This window comes from Ambystoma mexicanum, chromosome 2p (assembly GCF_040938575.1).
Source record: "Ambystoma mexicanum isolate Mex_15411 chromosome 2p, UKY_AmexF1_1, whole genome shotgun sequence".
Classification (NCBI taxonomy): domain Eukaryota; kingdom Metazoa; phylum Chordata; class Amphibia; order Caudata; family Ambystomatidae; genus Ambystoma; species Ambystoma mexicanum.
Genome location: NC_090923.1, coordinates 1,100,719,234 through 1,100,740,736, shown reverse-complemented (window position 1 = coordinate 1,100,740,736; position 21,503 = coordinate 1,100,719,234). Strand labels below are relative to the sequence as shown.

Genomic DNA, 21,503 nt, shown 5'->3' with positions numbered 1-21,503 from the left:
TCTCTTATCCGGGAATTTGTGGAGGTATCCTCGGACTGCGTTTAGCTTCATGGGAGCATTTGGCAAACCGGCTGTTAGTAAGTGGTCAGTTGCCAATTCTTGTGTGTGGATCCAGTCCGCTTCGAACAGTTTTGCCACCACTCTGTTCGGGTTTTGGATTAAAGTTTCCAACGATAAGTCTAATTCTTTCAGGAGTGCTAAGTTTGCTTGTTCCCACTCCGCAAGCATCCGGGTGTCTCCTTCTGTCAATTCTTTGCGGATAAGTTCTAGCACTCTTACTTCCGGCTTGTTAATAACTTTGCGATATAGCATCAGCGATGCTCACATCTTGACTGCCAGGAGTGATGAAATACAGAGTTCCCTCCTTATTAATGGCATAGGAGTTGATGAGGCTAGACCCAAGACACTTCGCCAGAAGTAGCCTTCGTATTTCAACCAGATTGAGTTGGGAACCAAAGGCATAGCATCTATGCCATATATCAGTGCGGGTATCACCTTAGCCTTATAGAACCTCAGAGTGGGAATTAACGAGAAGCGTCCGTGTCTTCTATCCACTGCCTTAGCTTGGGCTGTAAGATTTTTCAACTTTGTCCAAAGTGTATCTAGCATGGTCTTTTCATTTTTCTCGTTGCTAATTATAATTCCCAGGTACTTGAAAGCCTGCACTGTTTCCAGTTTCTTGCCCTCACAATACCAGGAACATTTTTGGAACTTTTTTGGTGGTTTCCCCAAAATGAGTACTTTAGTTTTTTCTTTATTTAACCGGAGATTATTTTTTGACATATATGCTACCAGGTTATCCAACTGACGCTGAAGACCAATAGGCGTCCTATCCATCAGGATAATGTCGTCAGCGTATAATAGACGATTGATCTTCTCTCCGCCCAGTGCTGGTGGATCTGATTTATCCGTCTATAGTCTATACAAGGCCTTAAATCCCCTTCTCATTTAGGGACAAAAAATATTGGGTTGACAGCAGGGGACTGAGAAGGTGTGATGTGTCCATTACGGAGGTAAGATTCAATATCTTTAGGGCCTGATCTTCTGTAGGATTTAAGGAATATATCCAAAGACAAGGAATCACTACACCAGGAATCAGATCTATGGGGCAATCATATGGGCGGTATAGAGGTAAACGCTCTGCTCAGCCTTTGTCAAAGACGTCCAAAAGAAAATATATTCCTCCGGTATAACGGAAATGATGGTGCCAACTAGATGATTCACATTAACGTAAGCTTGGCATGGGGACTAAAATCCTACAGGGGCGGTCAGACAATGTTCCTGACAATATGAAGAAGGGAAATCAATGGTGCCTTGTACCCACCCAATTAGCGGGTTGTGTATTTTCAGCCATGGGATCCCCAATAGAACCCCAAATTGAGGCGGAGCTATGAGGCCAAAAGAAAGGGGTTTTGAGTGGTTTCCCTGTATACTGAGAGAGAGTGGTTTGGTTTGTTGTTTTATGGGACCCGAGATAAGTTGGGGTCAGAAAACTGGGTAGGCAAAGCAGGTACTACCGCCAGAGCATCTTTCATAGTGTCATTAAGACCCTTATAGAACACCACAGCTTTTTTGTTTTCTGTCCAAGAGGTCTCAGCAGCCAGCTTATTTTAACGTGAATTATGTAGTCCAATAGTCCAATAAACTATTCTTTCCTTGTGTCATTTCCAGCAACTCTAAGTCCTGAGCCTGTGCCTTAAAGCAGGAATTAAAGACCCTGGTCATTTCTGTGACCAAAAGATCAAAACCGTACAGAACCAGGCTATTGTTTTTCAGTAATGGGTTCACCCAAGTGGCCACAATTTCCCTGTGACAGGGTAAAAGCAGCTTTTGTAGTGGAATCGGGAAACGCCTGTAGTCTACAAAGGACATGCATTTTGCCTTGAGTTATAAAGGTACAGAACTTCTGTGGATCTCCACAATCTTTTTCAGACGGGACTAAGGGGAAGAGGGTAGGGGCAAAGACAGACGCTGGCGGTTTGGGTGGTGATGGGGCGGCAGCACCTCCAAATTCCTCGTCAGAAGGGAGAGGATGGCGCTCGCTTTGGATATCGTCTAATCTTTGATGTAAAGACGTGTTGGCAGCGGTCATGTTTGCCCTGAGCACGGTGATAGCCTGCACAAGAGCAGCCACTGGGTCCCCGTTTGCCTCCATAAATTCAGGTGGGAAAAGAGGCTTCTCAATCTGTCGTGACTCAGAGTCCCAGGTGAACCTATACCTGTGTTCCCAAGTACCAGCCAAAGAGAGAGAAAAACTCCCTAGACAATCTTTAGGATCAAAGGTGAAACAGGAAACGATTGCACCAGGTCCTCGGTGGCTGAAAGGGAAACAACAGTATTACTACAAAACCACACAAGTCACAAAAAAACTGTTTGCCAATACTTTGGGAGAATACAGGGAGAAGAGCCAAGTCCAATTACCAGTTCATCAGAATACGTAGAACAAAATCCAGGGGCAATCTAATGAAGAAATAGCCAGGGGTCTAAACAAGACAGGAAAGTCAAAAATCAGATCAATAGGAACACAGAAAGCAAAATGCTGCTAACAAAATTGTCGGGAAGCACTGCTATGCCGGTGTTGTCTCCTTTTATACAGAAAATAAATGGCCACTTTCTGCTTACGTAGGTCACGTGACTCGGAAAGGTCACGTGACTGCCCTTGAAATCATTGTGCACCTAAGTAGACGCTGACGCACTGCAGTGTCTCCCAGGCGCCATGCCAACGCCCAGGGACGGCGTGGCCATTGGAGCAACAACAGAGGGGAACGGAGCCGCCACATACCGCTCCCAGCTCGTTTCCCATGAAGAGCGGAGTTGTTCTGACTTGAGTGTCGTGTAGACCGTTGAGACCTCTGTCCCCAAGTGACGCACAGGGGAACCAAAAGAAACCCGCTGTGCGACCTTTGGAGCCACAGGTGGGAGATGTTACTTCCCGGATCCACGGAACCTCTGGAACACCGATGCTGCTGCAGAAAGAACGAGGTTAAGTACCAGGCAAATACAATATAACACAGTAATCAAAGGATCCGAGTAATCTTACCTATCCGGTGATTGAAAAGCCCGGGAAACCTAGTGAAGGAGGTTCGAGACTCAGATGAGAGGCGGTCCCCAGAACAATAGGGAATGGAGTCAGGTGTGGATACAGGAGAGTCCACCTGTAGAGCTGAAGACGTAGTTTGAGTTCCCAAAGGGCAATGGCGTAGAAGTCCAACAAAGTACCAAGGGATGATCCGAAGACAGGTGAGGGGCGGGTCGAGGTTCAGCAATGGTTAAACAGTTCCAAGCCAAGGCACAAAAGGGTAATCCGAAGAAGTCCAGGTGAAATATCCAAGATCAAGGTAAACCAACAGAGTATCAAACGTAGCGCCAAACAGAGTCGAAGACAGCTGAGAAGCGATGAGTGCTCCGTGCGTTAAGCTTTATATACTGTGCGCTTCTGAGTCATGTGACGTCCACCATGATCACGTGGGAAACGCCGCTCTGAATCACGTGAGCAAATGAATGATCTATGCGGAGGTGTTCCGCCGCCTCTTCTGCTGTATGTTCTCCATGGCAACTGCAAATGCAGGAAGGGCTGCAACCGGGCACGTACATTGTACCTGGTACAGATCTTTCGGTCCTTTGGGGCAACCACATCACGTTGTGAGTCTCGAACCCTGGAGGGAGTAGTGTGGGAACCCGAGGTAGGTGTTGTGGAGATGTTAGCAGTGTTCTGGTGTGCAGAGGAAAGTCTAACAGGCGTGCAGACACGCCCATGAGGGTAAGCTCTGTGTCTTTATGACACACCCCCATTGCCATTTTAAAAGCATGATAGAACATAGGGTTGGGAACTCGAGCTGGGCCTCAGAGCTCAAAGTAGGTCTGCAGTGGCTTTACCGTGGCTAAATCGGAAAGGAATTTCAAGGCTGCAGGAAGCAGAATGGAGGTTTGAACACAGGAACAGCAAGAGACGCTGGAGTGATTCCCAGGCCGGTGAGTGTTCAACCATTACATTTAATTAGTTACAATGCAAGGCAGACAGCATTTGATGTTTAGGTGCTAGCAATCAGCAAGCCAAGAAATACCCTAGTAGCTGACAGATTGATATCCCAAGCCGTCAGCCAGGTGAAACGCACACGCTCAGAAGTAGCTAAAATCGAAACAGAGGGATGAAAATCTGAAACACAGTCTGGTAGCACATGATTCAAAACAATAGTCAAAATGTGCCAAGGCTATATAAGGCATCTGCCATTCCAGACAGGGAGGCAAGAACAAGGAGACGCCCAAGGACAAATCCTCTCACATCGAAAAGGCTTCATGGCACTGGATTGATGTAGGGCTGTACTTTTATTGGAATAACAGTAGACCATTGATTTATCTAACCCCACCATGTATGTCTCCTCAGTTCCTCACACCTTGTCAGTGCCGTAGGTTGGCCATATTACATGCTAACCAGCGAGGACCCATATTTGCCCTGGTTTAGCGCTAACCAATAGAGTTTAAAGCAATGATGCATTATGCCTGTAGTAGGATGTGCCCTTGGTAGAGCTTTAGATAGGTGCCCCCCAATCATAAGTGATGCACCTATAAGACATATATGTAGCTTAGCAGAGTCAACCAATGAATAGGAGAGCTAGGTTTTTGTAACTTGTTTGTCATCATGACATCAGCAGTGACAAATCAACACTTCATAAACTGTTGTCATTCATTGGAGCTCTGAGAACTCAAGTGAGAGTGTGTCTGTCAGTCTTGTTTCCCCTGGCTTTTTTTGTTTGTTTTTTATAAAATCTGGGTTACCTCGCATTTACATACTCCATCCTGTGTTGCCTCTTGTTTACCTTTTAGGCCTCTGATTAGAAGATATTTTGAAGTCTACTTTGCGTATAAGTAACACACAGTGACATCACTGTGTAAAAGCGAGGCGATGTCAGCTAGAAAAGAAACGTTCATGCATCAGAGCAATACTATACCGGTGTGCAATGCGATAGCGACGACGTTACATTAATAAACCATAAAGAGTGAAGACAAACTTCACAGAAAAACCCAAAACAAAATTATAAAACTGTACAAAGAAAAATCTAAACAAAAAAGACGATATCCAATTGAAAATAGAAATTAAAAGTATTAGAGAGTAATATAATGTATTTTTATGTATTTAATAAATTATAAATAACGTTTAAAAAGGGGGACCAATGAAAGCCAAAAGGAAATAAAAGAAAAGGGGGCGGGGGCACCAAGAGAAAAAACAAGCTTGATTATGAGTTTTACCACTCCACCAAAGTTTCCAAAAACATTGTAACGCTTGCTTTTGGGTGAAGGTATTTACCTCCACACAAATGCATTAGCACATACAGTAATTACCACATACAGTAATTACCAAACCAGATGGAGTCCTATAGAACTATAGGAAAATGGGGAAGAACAGAAGGCGGTGAATGACTTGGAATCATGCGGACCCTTACAGTTACCGGTACTTTACCGAATGCGGTAACGTAACCACATGTTACCGGAGGTAATATTGCCAAGCTCACAGACAGGCCCAAAAGAAATAATATTAAAACATATAAAAAGAAGAGCAGTAAAAGAAGTTTCAACTAAAAAAGAAAAACAAGAGCAAATGCAATACTGAGAAAACAACTTTATACAGTAAAAGTTTTGTTATCCAGCACCTTGTTAAATGGAACGCTCTATTAACCGGTACTTCCACTACCAGTAATTATTCAGGTTACGAAAATGCCGAACTATAAAGAATCTATGCAAGATAACCAAGCAAACAGGCCAGAGAGCTTGATTGTCTGGCCTGCTGGCTCTGTTATCTGATGCGGGCAAACAATATTCGATTAACCAGAATGTTTTATTATCTAGTACCACTGGGCTACAGATAATCAAATACAGCTTTTACTGTAACAGCAAACAGGATTAATGAAAGCATTATTATATATATCTTTGTTCAAACCAAATGGGTTACATGATCGGAGTGTACCGATCCAAAATGCTACGTGTTGCAATAATTTATTTACTATGTCTCCTCCATATGAATGAAGTTGTAGCACTGAAAAGTGTGACCCTTTTCAAGAAAACGTTGAGAAAGTGGAAATTTAGAGTTCTTCTGGCAAATGTTTCATTTATGTTTGTCGCTCAAACCTTTACATTTCTTGCTGTCTGACTAACATAATGGACATGGAATCTACTGACATTTCCAACATTATTAGAATTGCGCTAAGCAAAAAATAAAAAATAAGAAACTGGCATTGCTTCTCCACTACAAGGTAGTTAGACTTCATCATCCCTAATCACATTGTTACAATTTTGATACTTGTGGCATGTAATGTCCCACATTGAGGTTTCCAGAAAAATCTTTAGTGATGATCCATAGACAATTGAACTTAAATAAGCCAGCTTTGAAGATTATTCCTTTTTTACTTCTTCGGTACATGCAGATTGCAACTTCTGGGAAAAGGCATTTAGTACAGTGATCAAAGCCCAGGATCTGCCAAGTAGTCTGTAAATCCATCAATGTTCTATCATCTGACACTTATCTCTTTACAGAAAGCAATTGACTGTAGGGGAGATTAGCAATTAAAGTTTTGGGATGAAAACTACAAAACTGTCACGATCAGCCTGCTTAGTTTAAAAAGATTTTACAAAACTAGAATTTAGGAAAAGTTGCCCAGCATAGTGCTACTAGTCCAGATTCCTCGTTCCTTCATACTTCTGGGACATTCGGTCCAATGGGATGGGATCAGGGATTTTTGCAGCAGCAAAAAATGATTGTCCTTTTTTTACATTTCCGCAGTGCCGGTGGCATTCGCAGTTTTAACCCAGCTTTCCATGCCCCACCCTTGGCCTAGTCTTTTCCAGTCAACGAGGTCAGTACCTGACTGATGACTAAGCCCATTTTTTTAGAGGGGAAGGTGTGCGTGCATATTGAGGAAAGAGTATTCTGTACTAGGAGTACAGTAGTCACTACGGTAATTAACCTTTCTTTACTCCTAAATCCAGTCCCATTTCCTCCATATTTTGGGGAGATTTCAAAGCACAGATCAACATGGGATGGATGATCCCATTTCCTGCTTACCTAAAGATATTTTTGTTATGTTATGTTACAAATATTTATTGAGCGCACATACACCCTAAGGCACCTTGGCACTAGAAGCAGAGGTACAGATTTACCTACAGGATGATCAGAATAGAAGGGTTTTCAGTGACCACCGAAATCTAAGATGGTCAGCTATTGTACGAAGAGCAAAAGGCAAGGTGTGCCACGCCTTAGCGGCAGCCACCGAAAAGGCAAGGGCCCCCATGCGAGACAGTCTGACACGAGGCACCAGCACTTGTAGAGCAGCCTGAGAACGCAGACAGCGGGAAGGGACATAACGCAGAAACAGCCTGAAGGTACTCCGCCCCTACTATATAAAACGCCCGATGGACGACACAAGTAGACTTGAAAAGAATCTGTTACTCAACCGGCAACCAATGAAGCTGTCTCAATAAAAGAGACATATGAGCACCGAACTGGGGATCCAAAATGGTTCTGGCTGCTGCATTTTGAAGAAGTTGGAGCCAGTTAATAAGAAAGCGGGGCTGGGCCAGATAGAGTTAATTGCAATAGTCAATCACACTTAGAACAAGTACTGCCACCACCGGGGCCTGACAGTTTGCCGGAATAAACGGAAGAACTTTCTGCAAGGTACGAAGCTTGAGGTGGCCGATCTTACAGACAGCGGACACCTGTTCATCTATTGAAAGAAAAGAGGTCATTTTTACCCCCAAGTTTCTAACAGAAGGTGACGGCAGAGGGAAGGGGCCCAAGGATGGGGGCCAAAAAACCATAGTCCAAAACAGGAGAGGAGATGTAGTACCAACGACCAGAACCTCAGTCTTATTACCATTTAGCTTTAACCAATTGGCCACCATCCATGCACCCAACTCCTCCAGACACCTCCTTAGCCGACTGGTAGTGTCAGGTCTAGCGAGATCCAGACGCACCAAAATGTGTGTATCGTCGGCATAAGAATAGTATCGAAACCCATGGGATAGGATAAGATAGAACAAAGATCTAATAAAAATGTTGAACATTTTTGAGGACTGATTGCCCAAATAGCGACCACCTTCGATGTTGTATCCAGACAGAAGTGTCTTTGAAAAGCAGAAGGGGTGGCCAGGTTGCTGCTCTAGCAATGGAGTCCTGGAGGACATGTCTTTGAAAAGCAACCAAAATCGCTTTGGCCCTCATGAGGTGGGCATGAAGCCCATATGGTTGAGACAAGCCTTGATCTGAATAGCTTTCCAGAATGCATAAGACAGCATATCTCAAAAGGGTAGCCTTGGAGGCTTGAGAACCTTTGCTGGCATTCCCAAAGATCATAAAGAGTCTAGAAGTGCTTCTAACCCTCCTTTTTCCTATCCAAATGAAATGTCAATGCTGTTCTCAAATCTAAACAGTGGAGGACTTTTCTGTCTCTGGCAATGGATTAGGAAAGAAAACTGGCAGAGATATTTCCTGGTTAATATAGCATTCGGATATCATTTTAAGTTAAAAGGAAGGATGAGTGAGCAGTACCACTTTGTGTCAATCGAATATGGTAAACAGATCTTCGCCGTCAATGCTTAGATTTCGCTTATTGTCCTGGCTGAAGTAATTGCAATAAAGAAGGCCACCTTCCAAGAAATAAATTTGATATTGGCCACTGCATCAAATGATTTGAGACATACAGCTGTAAGGACTACTCTCAAAAATGTTGTCAGAGCTCTCACCTTATTCGTGTAATGGTTCCGGCTCCTTACTTGGACCCTTCTCTTTTCTCTGCCGTACTGACTGGCGTTCCTTGTAGAGAAACAGCCTATTCCTCTCAGAAGCCACTGTGCCAGTCTGATGCTAACAGACAGACCCGGGAAGTGCCAATTGGGGAGACCAATGAGGGAAAAGCCTGAGAAGGTAGAAAGAAACCCAAATGGAAGGCTTACAGCTGAGGTGCAGGAATCCCTTCCTAGGGAAGTGAACCCCCAAAGATATTGACACAAGTTGATAACTGCAGCCAATCTGTGGCTTAATATGGTAACTGAGGTATGAAAACAATCCGATGGAAAGCAGAGTTCCTTTCAAGGTAGGAACGTCTAATGCAGACAATTATCCGTAGCTGAGCCTGATAACTGAAGTATGAAGAGCATACAATGGAAGGTAGTGTTCCTTTAGAGATAATTACACCTAACGGTGTCACAAGTACGAAAAAGAAGTGTAAATCACCGCCATGGGGAAAAATGAGGCCGAGCTGGGTGGGCACCAAGCAGGAAAAGATCAAGGACAGAAGAGGAACGGTAGCAAGTCAGGGGAAAGTAACAGGAAAACAAAGGCAGATCCGCAGAGGACGGATAAAGGGCAGAATGCACAGTTGTAAGCAACAATGGAAAAACACAGTCAAAGAATAACCAGGCACAGCATCTTACCCTTAGAACCGCAAGGGTTGCAACGCATCGGAGCAGCGTTTAGTCAACAATAATAAGGAAGTGCAGCGCCATGATGGAAGAAGACTGGACCTGCACACTGCGTTTACCAAAGTGTCTTCCACCATAGCCACAAGGACCATCTGTTGGTCATGACAACTACAATCAGATCCCACCTGAAGTGAGTAGTCTTAACTGGCAGGTATAAGTGACACAGTTCCTCAAAGAGTGCCTAACCACTGGTTTGGTGATTGAACATATTCAACTGTCTGACTTCATACTGTAGCGGGACCCGCTAAGGGACCTCGTAATGCAGCGGTAAGGGGTTAACGGCACCGGCATCCTTACCGGCGCCGTTAACCCTTTACCGCCAACCTCGTAAAGAGGCCCTTTGTATACTGAAATCATACTCAGTTAGGCTTCTGAGTAAAGTCTGTAAGTTTAGCTTCTCCTTCAGCCAGCAGCTAGCTCGTCGTATCAGCAGTGGAACTTTACCTTACAGTGTCAAGATGCATTGTATTTGGCTTTTTGAGCAGGCCACCTCTGGGAATTAGAAGTAATAACAGTTTCTGCATACATTTACCCTATATCATTTTGTTCAAACAGTGTTTTCTGTCATAGGTTCACCTATAAATTAGGCTCTGCTTCTCCCGCAAACCCACTTCTCTGCCCTTTCATTCCTGTCTATTTCCTGGCAGAGCATCTCCACAATACAGTAACTATCTGCAATAATACTCACAATAATGAATGACTAACGTGGAAAATTGTATAACACTTTATAAAAGGCCAGAGGCATTCCATAACATCATGAATATTTTTTCTGCATTTGTTTTTAGATGACATTGGGCCTCATTATGAGTTAGGCGGTAACCCGCCAGTGCTACCGGCGGGTTGCTGCCGAAATCGTAACAACGTTTCCGCTGCCTGAGATCCCGGTGCCACCGGAACATTACAGGTCCCGGCAGCCCGGAATATCAGGCAGTGGAAAGTGTAAGTCCCCATTCCCATATATGTCCTGCATGACTCAATCTGAATTCCCAAAAAAGCCATTTCTGATATAAAAGAAAGCACATTCTCTAGGGGAATTGATAATGGGTTCTTACGCCTTCAGAAATTCACTGGCAAAACCTGAGCCAATTACTTTTCTACTGAGCCTGGGTAGAAGGCTTCCTAGCTGCCTGTATTAGTGCCATATTTTCATTTGATATCCCCAGATGACCTAGGGATCTGACTTTAGCAACATCGCCAGCAAGCCTAGTTATCAAGGGTAGAGGTGCAGCATCTGAACCTTCTCTTGAGATAGTAAGTCCAGGAGGTCTGGAATGTTATTTATACAGGCTGCTTTCATCAACCATTTAAATTATTTCCACAAAATTGAAGTACCACTCAGACTCCAACGTTTAAGAAAGACTTTGAGCCTCATTACAAGTATGGAGATAGACATGGTGCTATTAGCGTCATGGCTATCCTCATACCGCATACCGGGTCTGGGTTCCCTGAATGGGGACTTACCAGGTCATTCCAACCTTGGAGGACCCGGTATTTCCCCATTCAGGGAACCCATCCCCATTCCCATTCGAGCCCCCATAGGGCTCAATGGAAATGGGAGGGAGCTAACAACGGGCCTGTTAATAACGGACCCGTTGTTAGCTCCCTGGTCCTTTAGCGGCTCCCGCTAAGGACGGCTGGTATCACCAGCCGGCCTTAGCGGAACCAGCTAATGGTCCTCGTAATGCAGTGTTAAGGGGTTAACGGCACCGGCATCCTTACCGGTGCCGTTAACCCCTTACCGCCAACCTCGTAATGAGGCCCTTTGTATACTGAAATCATACTCAGTTAGGCTTCTGAGTAAAGTCTGTAAGTTTAGCTTCTCCTTCAGCCAGCAGCTGACTCGTATCAGCAGTGGAACTCTACCTCACAGTATCAAGATGCATTGTATTTGGCTTTTTGAGCAGGCCACCTCTGGGAATTAGAAGTAATAACAGTTTCTGCGTACATTTACCTTATATCATCTTGTTCAAACAGTGTTTTCTGTCATAGGGTCACCTATAAATTAGGCTCTACTTCTCCCGCAAACCCACTTCTCTGCCCTTTCATTCCTGTCTATTTCCTGGCAGAGCATCTCCACAATACAGTAACTCTCTGCAATAATACTCATAATAATGAATGACTAACGTGGAAAATTGTATAACACTTTACAAAAGGCCAGAGGGATTCCATAACATCATGAATATTTTGTCTGCATTTGTTTTTAGATGACATTGGGCCTCATTATGAGTTAGGCGGTACCCGCCAGTGCTACCGGCGGGTTGCTGCCGAACTCGTAACAACGTTTCCGCCTGAGATCCCGGTGCCACCGGGACATTACAGGTCCCGGCAGCCTGGGATATCAGGCAGTGGAAAGTGTAAGTCCCCATTCCCATGGAGTCCCAGACGACTCCATGGGAATGGGGACATGGAAGCACCAGCACCATTGCCAACGGTGCCAGTGCTTCTGTGAAAACTCTTGCCGTCCAGGACCGTTGCACCCGGCAGGTCAGACCGCAGAGTCGGAGTGTGGCAGTCCGGAAAGGGTGCCTGTACGCTGCTACCGGCACCCTTATTTCCGGACCGCCACAGTCATAATGAGGCCCACTGAGCTTTAGATAGAAATGCTGCACAAAAGAAGCAACAAACATTAAGCGGAGCAGTTCTACTTCTCGTGCTTCACACTGCTAGGGACATGGAACCTGGATGAGACTGCAACCTGGTGGCAAAGTGGAAGTGGGAGCATGCGACAAGACTGACTGACAGTATGGACGTGGGTACCTGGAATTTCCGTCTGCTACTGTATTTACCAAACCTGGGAGATACTTTGCATGAAGCATTTTTCCTGCCTTACATGAACCAACCTAGTGATTAACCCAAACAACAGGCACATTGTCTATCTACGGCAGGGCACAACAATTGACCTTGTCCTTTACCAAACCTTTTTGGGCAAACAAGCCTACCAAAGGCTCCAGAAACATCATATGTAGAGCTCTCTCTTCTGTAGATCATTTCCCCCATAGAGACCTCTCCACTTCTTTCCTCTCCACCCTCCATTCTATCATACTTGGTCTGATTCCTCTACATCTGGAGAGGGACCGAAGATTGCTCTCCCATTCCAGGCCTCCATGCATTCGAGTGATCACACTAATTCCTCCCTAGCATCTGTTAACTGAATCTGCTGACAATAGGAGAGCCTCCTTGCATAGATGCGTGGACTTCATCTCTGAAGAGCCAAGAAGTCTAAGTGAGAAGGCATTCTTATGCAAAATGTAGTTGGGTTTGTGACAAATGTTTCTCATTTTAGCCTTTGGAAGTAGAAGACGACATTTCTGATAATCTAAAAAATTTAACTTCTGAATCGTCTCCATACCCTTGGCATTCTTCAACATACCCTTCTTGATATTCACCTTACTCTACTTACTTCAATGATCTCTATGCAACACATACTCTTGGGACTCTGGTACCCAGGCCTTTGGCAGCTAGCCTAGCTTGATTTTACCTGGAAAAAAACATTGCCCACAAAGTACTTAGTATTGCCTGAGCACATCGCAAGCCCCTCACTTATCCAAATCTTACATATGCACCTTACTATCCTCTGTTTCTTTTCTCCTGCATTCATTTACACAATCTTAATTAATAACACACCTTTACAGCCAAAACAAACTCTTGTATTCTTCTCTTTTATACACACTAATTTTCTGGTGAATGATTTCCAACAGATTCCCTGGTGTGGGACAGACTGCTTTTTAACTCAGACAAGGTGTACGCACTTTGAGACCAGTAAGGTGGTAAACTGGTGCAGTATGAAAAAATACAATAAAAATACACATACATTTTTTATCTGACTTACTTTTAGCCATGTCCTTCCAGGTTGGTATCTGTTTTAGCCTGATGAAGTCCCTCATGCTGTAGTGCTCCTGCCTCTGTTTGCTGCTGAGTCCCTTCAGATATGCTGCGTGGGTTAGGAGAGAGGGGAAACAAGGAGAGCTGCCATTACTACCAGCAACGTCCCAACTGAGACTTTAAAGCAGCACATCAGAGGAAAGACACATGTTATTCCCCCAATTTTTGTTCTGAAGAATGACACAAATCATAAGTAAAATCCACATTAAAAAGTTACTCGTCATAGTGTTTCTTGAACTGGTACTCCAGGTATTCCTTCTTCCACCAGACATGTGTGACGTCCACACAATGAAACCTTTCTTCAGTGTCAAGGGTGGGGATAAAATAACACTCTACACACAAGGGGCCTCATTAGGACCCTGGCGCTAAGTGTTTAACGGCGCCGTAAAAGGCTGCGGCGCCGTTAAACACTTTGCGCCTAACTACGAGGTCCCTTTGCGGGACCCGACCTGAACGGCTGGTCTAGACCAGCCGTTAAAGTAGGGACCCGGAGGGCGCTAGAGGACCATCCAAGGACCATCCAAGGACCATCCAAGATGGCCGCCTTAGTCTAAGCTCCCACGCAGCCCCGCATCAATCCTGCGAAATCCTGCGGTTCCTGGCGACTCTGTGAACCTTACTCCTGTCTTCTCAATTGCTGGCCTCCCCTGCTATAACCACACGAAAACTGGAGGAAAATCGGCGCTCCCATGCCAAAATTCCACCCTCGCTGCCCTGCGACCGAGCATTGCATAGCCGGCCTGTGAGTCGCCATCACACCCAAGATCGGCCGCTACCCCAGAAGAATCCTGTACTCTCCCTGCGCCGTGCACGAAGCAGGCGCCCTGTGTGTCGGCGGGGAAGCGGCCGTGCTACAAGGGTCGTTTACCGACCAGCGGAGCACTAGTGGAGGACCCGTACTCCTTCCCCCCCGCTTGGAGCCGGCGCTGGAGGAGGGGCAGCAATCGCTCGGCAGCCAGGAAGCCGTCATCATCTTCAGTGAGGACGGCTCGCAGAGGGACAGGCTGTCTCGCTGCTCCCCCTTCTCCCCCGCCTCAGCCCACGTCCACCATACCGGCTCCGGCATCCGGCGTCCTGGCTAAGGGCCGTTGAGCGAGAGGCGTCCCTCGATCACCAGCAGGCCGGCGAGAGACACAGTCCTGCTCCCCCCCTCCTCCACCCGAGACAGCGAACGAGAGGGATCAACAGCAGTGCAGCGGTTGGGCGATCAGCACCTCTGGCTCAGCTCGCGCCCACCAGGTCCACCCTCGTGAGCTGCACTCCTGCGGCAGATCTAGCAGCAGATGCTCCACACAAAACCTGTGAGCGCCGAAAGCAGCCCCCGCCCGGAGGAGAAGATCTGGAAGTACTTGGCGAGGAGGTAAGGAGAGGAGGGGAGGCCGCACTGATCCCCGAGCGAAGTCGGCCCTGCCATCGGTCAACCCTCCTCCCCCACCTGCGCGTGCATTGCCCTGCAGCAATCTCAACTGCAGTAATGGCCCTCATACATACGGGCGGCACGGAACGCCCCAACAGAGCTTCACAAACTTTCACTCGCTAAATCTGGAACCTAGCGGCAACCGCGCACATAGAGTGCTCTGTGACTCCTCACATTTCTGTGGCCAGCACCAGCCGTAACGTGTGGAAACCTACTACACATTAAAGGGAAACCTACACTCCCTGGATGACCACGTGACCCCACACTTCTGCGCACAGCTATTTACTGAAGACCCTTATTCCTTCTCCCTCACAAATTACCGCCTGAGGTCAATAACACTAAGCAGCCTTCACACCTGCCCAAAACTTACCGCTAAAGACACCCACTCATTCCTGAAGGTCCGAAAGGTGGGTAGCCTCCACCTATGCCTGACACGCTCTGAAACACACCTTAAGGACTGAGATCAATAAAGAGTCCACCCCACACATCTGCGACTGCCCCTCTTCCCTCACATCCGCAAAGACACCTACCTCACTGAGCAAAGACCAGTCCAGTCCGGAGGAGGGTTCTTGGGGAGACCTGGGCATAACCAGTTCATCTGCAGTCCCCATCAGACGTATCCACCCCCTCAGCTAAGATGGGGAAAAATGAATCCCAGAGGAAGTTGAACTTTGAAAGTGGCTCGACCCCTAAAGTACCTCATCACCAGGAGGACCAGGCTTCTTCGCTGGGCTGTCCTCATCAGGACGAAGCCGTCGATAACCCCTCTGAAATCAAAGAAATCCTCCTAGACTTGAAGGCAGGCATTGGCAGTCTGAGCAACAAAATGGATGGTCTTACGTCCAAAGTCGACCTCCTCCAACACGGTATGGACTCCCACACTGAACGCATGAACGAGATGGAGCAGAGAGTATCAAATCTCGATGACAGTTCAACGACGTTAATCAACAAAGTCTCCCAATTGGAATCTCAAATTAAAACAACCACTGCCAAGTGCGAAGATTTAGAAGGCCGGTCGCGCAGAAATAACCTACGGATAGTCGCAGTGAGAGAACTTCAAACGCAGGAGAAAATGGAGGACTTTGTGGAGTCCCTTTGCATCAATCTATTTGGCTGCGACGCTCTGTCCCATCTTTTCATAATAGAGAGGGCTCATAGAATTCCCGCGACGAGACCAACGCCAGGTGCTCCTCCCAGGCCAATAATAGCGAGATTATTGAACTACAGAGATCGGGACTCCCTGCTCCGGCTGGCCAGAGAGAAAGGCGAACTACAACACGAGGGGGACAAAATACAGTTCTATCCCGACTTCTCCCCATCAGTGCAGACACAACGGAAAACATTTGCCGGCGTCAAGCAGAGACTCCGGAACAGTCAGCTGATGTACTCAATGCTCTATCCAGAGCGCCTTAGAGTCCAGCACGAGGGAAAGGTCCAGTTCTTCCAAACCCCGGATGAAGCAAACCTATTCCTAGACCGTTTGGGATGCCCAGATCAGTACCAGGCTCGCCCTAGACCTCAGAGAGATAGAAACCCCAGGAATCCTCCATAAAATGTACTTCAGGACAGCGATCCAGAACCTATCTTGCAACACAGAACAAGCCGGAACATTCATAAGCAGCGACAGACGGGGCTGGGGCACTTGGGAGGCGCCAGGCGCCCCCAGCACAGTTACTGTTAAGATTGTTTCGTGCCTAAGTTGAGTTTCTTCCGTCGAGGTGGTGATTCTTTCCTCGGCATGGTAGCTCCATGGGCCATTTTGGTTGTTTGTTGGTTAATGAGGGACCTCTCGGTGGGCCAGTTGGGGGTTGCCCACCCGCTGGAGAGTAAAGTCTCGGGCCTGTTGGGGTTAGCCCGTAGATCGAACCCTCGGAATTTATTAGGAATGTTCAGCGCCGCTAGATCCCGACCGTCCTGTCCCCCGCCTGTTCCCTGCCTGCCGCCAGAGTCGTCGCCACAACCAGACTCCCGTCATCTGAACAATGACCCTGGAAATAATCCTAGTACAACCAGACCTTCGCTGCCCACAAAATGGGTAAAATGGCCCTATATAAAAATTAAATCGCCCCATTCAATGTCTTAACGTGGAATATAAGAGGCGGCAATATCCCAACTAAAATCAGAAAAATTCTGCATTACCTCAGACGCCATGAAGTTGATGTGGCCCTGATCCAGGAGACTCATCTCACTCCCGGGAAAGATCACCAATGGGCCAAGAGCTGGGGCTGCCACAGATACTTTTCATCCTTCTCTACATACTCGAGAGGTGTCGCTATTCTTATACACAGGAAACTCAACTTCCGTCTGCTACATTCGGCAAAAGACACCGAAGGAAGGGGACTCCTGGTGAGCGGCATCATCGCAGGTCAGAAAATGACTTTCGTTGATTCATATGCACCGAATGTGGACGGCCCTGACAATTTTGGTTGGGTGTTGACTCAGCTCTCCGCCCACGACCCGCAACAATTATTTGGGGTGGGGACATGAACAGGGTTATGGATCCTACAAGAGGCAGATCAACAGCCACACAACAGCCGCCCTCTAAGGCCAGTCTCCAAATAAAGGAAATCTGCAAAGCGTTTGATCTTCAAGACATATGGAGAGTCTCTAATGGGGAACTGCGAGATTTAACCTTTCATTCTGCCGTCCACAACTGAAGCTCCCGGATCGACTATTTCTTCACTTCAACAAATGGCCCCTTGACATGTGGCCGGTGCAGCATCCATCCGAGAACACTCTCAGACCACTCACCAATTTTCCTTAATCTCAAGCCAGCTAACCTCACTCCGCCACTACAGCGCTGGCGCTTCAAAATGGGCGCGCTTCGTGATGATGTCTTTGCCTCTGAATTAAGGGAGGAGATAGACGTGTTTCTGGGGGCCAACCTGGGCTCGGTCCCTTCAGCAGGCACAATCTGGGAGTCTCTAAAATGTTTTATCAGAGGAGTCTGCTACGCCAAAGAAAATGGCATCCTCAGGTTGATCAGGAGAGAGCTAGCAAACAGCGAAGACAAACTAAAGCTTCTAGAGAGCCAGAACACGAATAGAGCCGACCCAGAGTCGGCTGCAGCTTTGAAAATGGAACTACAAAAATTCAATGCTGCGGCTGAGCGAGAGGTCAAATTTCTATGTCGCACCAGCCAAGTCCGTCAATACGGAGAGGGTGAAAAACCAGGTGCCCTGCTGGCAAACCTAATCAGAGCTGACAACAAACAGTCACAAATCGAAAGAATCCAAACCAGGCAAGGCGGGGAGGTCTACACCGACGAAAAGATTGCAGAGGAATTCAGTCTATTCTACCAAGATCTCTACAGTGCCAAGCTCCCAAAAGATTCAAACGTCCCACTGGAATACCTAGAAGACACTGAGCTCTACTGGGTCGAACATCATCTGCGCGAACCTCTGAACGAGCAGATCTCACAAGAAGAGATTAGAACAGTTATAAAGACCCTATCCTCCTCCAAGGCGCCTGGCCCTGACGGCCTAACGGGAGAATTCTACAAAGCCTTCGCAGATACTCTAGCTCCTCTCCTGGCAGCTGTATATGAAGAAGCGTTGGAGGTGGGGACTCTCCCTCATTCCTCCAGTGAAGCCAATGTCATCCTTTTACACAAACCAGGCAAACCACCAGAGGAGTGTGTGTCGTACCGCCCTATCTCCTTGTTAAATCTCGACAATAAAATACTCGCCAAGGTTCTGGCTAATAGATTGATGCCCCTGATGCCGGCGCTTGTTCTAGCGGACCAGGCTGGCTTCATACCAGGCCGTAATACGACTTCGGCATCCGGAGAATGATCGGAATCATCGAGGCACTGGACCCGACAAATCAGGCAATTGCGGTCCTGCTGGACGCCGAAAAAGCGTTCGATTCGGTGGAGTGGCCATTTATGTTCACGGTTCTCACCAGGATGGGGTTGGGGGCCCGTTTCATCAAGATAGTCTCTCTCCTGTACACCAAGCCACAAGGTAATATAATTGTAGGCTCCGCAAAATCAGCTGCAATAAACCTGCAGCGAGGTACGAGACAGGGATGCCCGCTTTCGGCACTAATCTTCACCCTGGTAATGGAGCCACTAGCCTCCAACCTTCGGGAACTCCGACAGCAGAGGGGACTCATCATCGGCCCACACAGGCTCATCGTTTCTCTATACGCCGACGACGTGGCTCTCTTCATACGTGACCCTGAAGTAAACTTGAACCCGGTCATGAGGGAAGTCATCAAATTCGGTGCGGCCTCCGGTTTAAAAATCAATCATTCTAAATCTGTCGTCTTCCCACTGTCTCGAGCCACAAAGCAGTTTGCAGATGATTTCGGACTCACGTGGAAGACCGCCAAGGTTCGGTACCTGGGGATTCAGCTGTCTCTAGATCAGCATGAGGTGTTTCGAGATAACTACGATGAAGTGATTAAGTCCCTACAAGACAAGGTTTCACGCTGGAAGACGCTTCCACTAATGCTCTGGGGTAGGACCTCCTTGGTCAAGATGGTGGTGTTGCCAAAACTACTGTACCTCTTCAACAATATTCCTCTGCTACTTCCGCAAACCTTCTGAAGAAGCTGAAAAGTCTGGTTCTTGAACTGCTTTGGGCTGGCAAACCAGCCAGAGTGGTGCATTCAATATTGACACTTCCCGTATCCAAGGGGGGGCTAGCCCTCCCAGACTTGGAGAAATACTTCTGGGCAGCTCAGGCACAATACCTTAGCCATTGGTATGCAACGCAGACAATACGTCCTCATGTACAAGTGGAACGAGCCCTGGCAACGCCTAATTTCCTGACTGCAGTGATCTTTGGTCAGATCCCCGTGCCCTGCCCTTCGATGAATGTGATGCTCACGACGTATAAGACCTGGAAGACTCTTGCCAATAAGCTTGGGGTGCAAACTAGGTACTCTCCTCTCTTGCCAGTCAAGTTTATTCCCGGAATCCCCCTAACTTCAGAGAAAGTCTTTCACCAATGGGTCGATAAGCTTCACATACAAACCCTAGGGGACCTTTTTACAGAGGAAGGCTTCCTAACACCAGGTCAAGCAAAACAGAAAGGGGGCAACACTGCACTGGACATCTTCCTCTATTTTCGAACTCGTTACACTCTACAGACCCTGTTGCCAGACTTCCCACGTCAACCACCTACCTGGCAATTGTTGCACGACGTTATTCAGGCACAGGGAGATGGCAGGTTGGTGTTGCAAATATACGAAACATTAATCTCTGGCACGACCCCCGCTAACACTGGTGCAAAAACCAGATGGGAAAGCGCACTAAACACAGTCATATCAGAGGAGGACTGGGCCTATATCTTGAATCAGACTCAGAAAATCGCTCTCAATTCATGTCTCAAACTTATTCATTTTAATTTTCTCCACCAAACCTACTATACACCTGAAAAAATCAACAAACATCACCCTGACACGCAGGCGGAATGCAGGAGATGCGGAATCTTATCCGCGAACTTTGTCCATCTGTCCTGGGAGTGCCCTGAAATAGCCCCTTTCTGGAATCAAGTGCTGGACACAACGACGGCAATCGTAGGAGAAGCAACACACCCGAGACAAACAGCAGCACTGCTTGGTATGACAAGGCTGCTGTCCGTGCCACCAAGGAAGTTGGCTGGGGTTCTACTGACACTAGCTCGTAGGAGAGTTGCCATGGCATGGAGCCGAGGTCCCCCACTTTCCTACGCTGCCTGGCATAAAGACTTACTCTACTATCAGGATGTAGAAACTGACTTTATAAAACTTAAAACTTCTCCCCCTTCACGCCCGCCCGCCTGACATATGGGGCCCCTGATACTTTTCCTGATGAGTGAAGCGGAAGCCTCCTCAGCTGATGCATCAGAGTCAGGTGGCACACCCTGATTTAGCCTCAGCCCAGGCCAACTTTTCCTCGAGTCAAGGATCGGGAAGGGGTGAGATGATTTCCATCGGTGACATTACTTGGATGTGACAGGGGATGGGGGGTTGGGCGGGGAGGGACTGGTGAGAGGGTTCAAGTTGATGGCGCAAAGTTTTTCGTCCACCCTAATGTGGGTGTGTACCTGTATGGTGAGTTAAATACCAAAAAATAAAGATTTAAAAAAAAAAAAAGTAGGGACCCGGAAAGGGACCTTGGTGCTAAGTATGGTACCGCAATTTGCGGTACCATACTTAGCGCCTTCCGCAGTCCCATTGAGCCCTATGGGGCAAAAATGGGAATGGGGAAGGGCCAATGTTCAATGGGGAATTACGGCCCCACCAACCTTGGAATGGGGTGGTAATTCCCCATTGAACATTGGTGGACTCGTTACGATACCGGCACCAACCATGGTGCTAATAGCGCCATGGTTTAGCGCCAATATCGTAATGAAGGCCAAAGCATGAAAGCCAACACATTTACTGCTATCACTGGAAGGGCTGGAGGAACACCCACAAGGCCTAAAATCAAGCTGAAGAACCTAGTCTAACGTTGTAAGGATGTAGGTACACAAAACAAGAGTGGGTGGCTGATCTAAGACGGCCGACTATTATAGTCCAAGTCCAACTGCCTAGTCTATAAAAACACAGTTATAGGAACATAGACCCCTGATGGCTATCGTTTGGTCTCTCACAGTGAGAGGGCGCATATAGCATCTCGGCACACTTTCTTTAGTTCTTCTTGGGTTGCTTCTTGGATCAGTCATTATGACCATTAACTGACTGGCACTATCCTGGCAGCCACTTGTCTCTGCTGTCTAGCTCTCTGCATCTCTAGTGA

At 47.1% G+C, this 21,503-nt stretch overlaps 1 protein-coding gene across 3 annotated transcripts in view; it reads right to left on the bottom strand.

Moving 5' to 3' along the window:
• The window catches only part of MACROD1 (mono-ADP ribosylhydrolase 1), a 1,116,388-nt gene that overhangs the window by 987,021 nt on the left and 107,864 nt on the right, over positions 1–21,503 (bottom strand). For all 3 annotated transcript variants that reach the window (XM_069645104.1, XM_069645106.1, XM_069645105.1), the window contains exon 2: positions 13,304–13,405. In XM_069645104.1, coding sequence (XP_069501205.1) covers positions 13,304–13,405 — 102 coding nt within the window. The remainder of the gene's footprint in view (positions 1–13,303; positions 13,406–21,503) is intronic.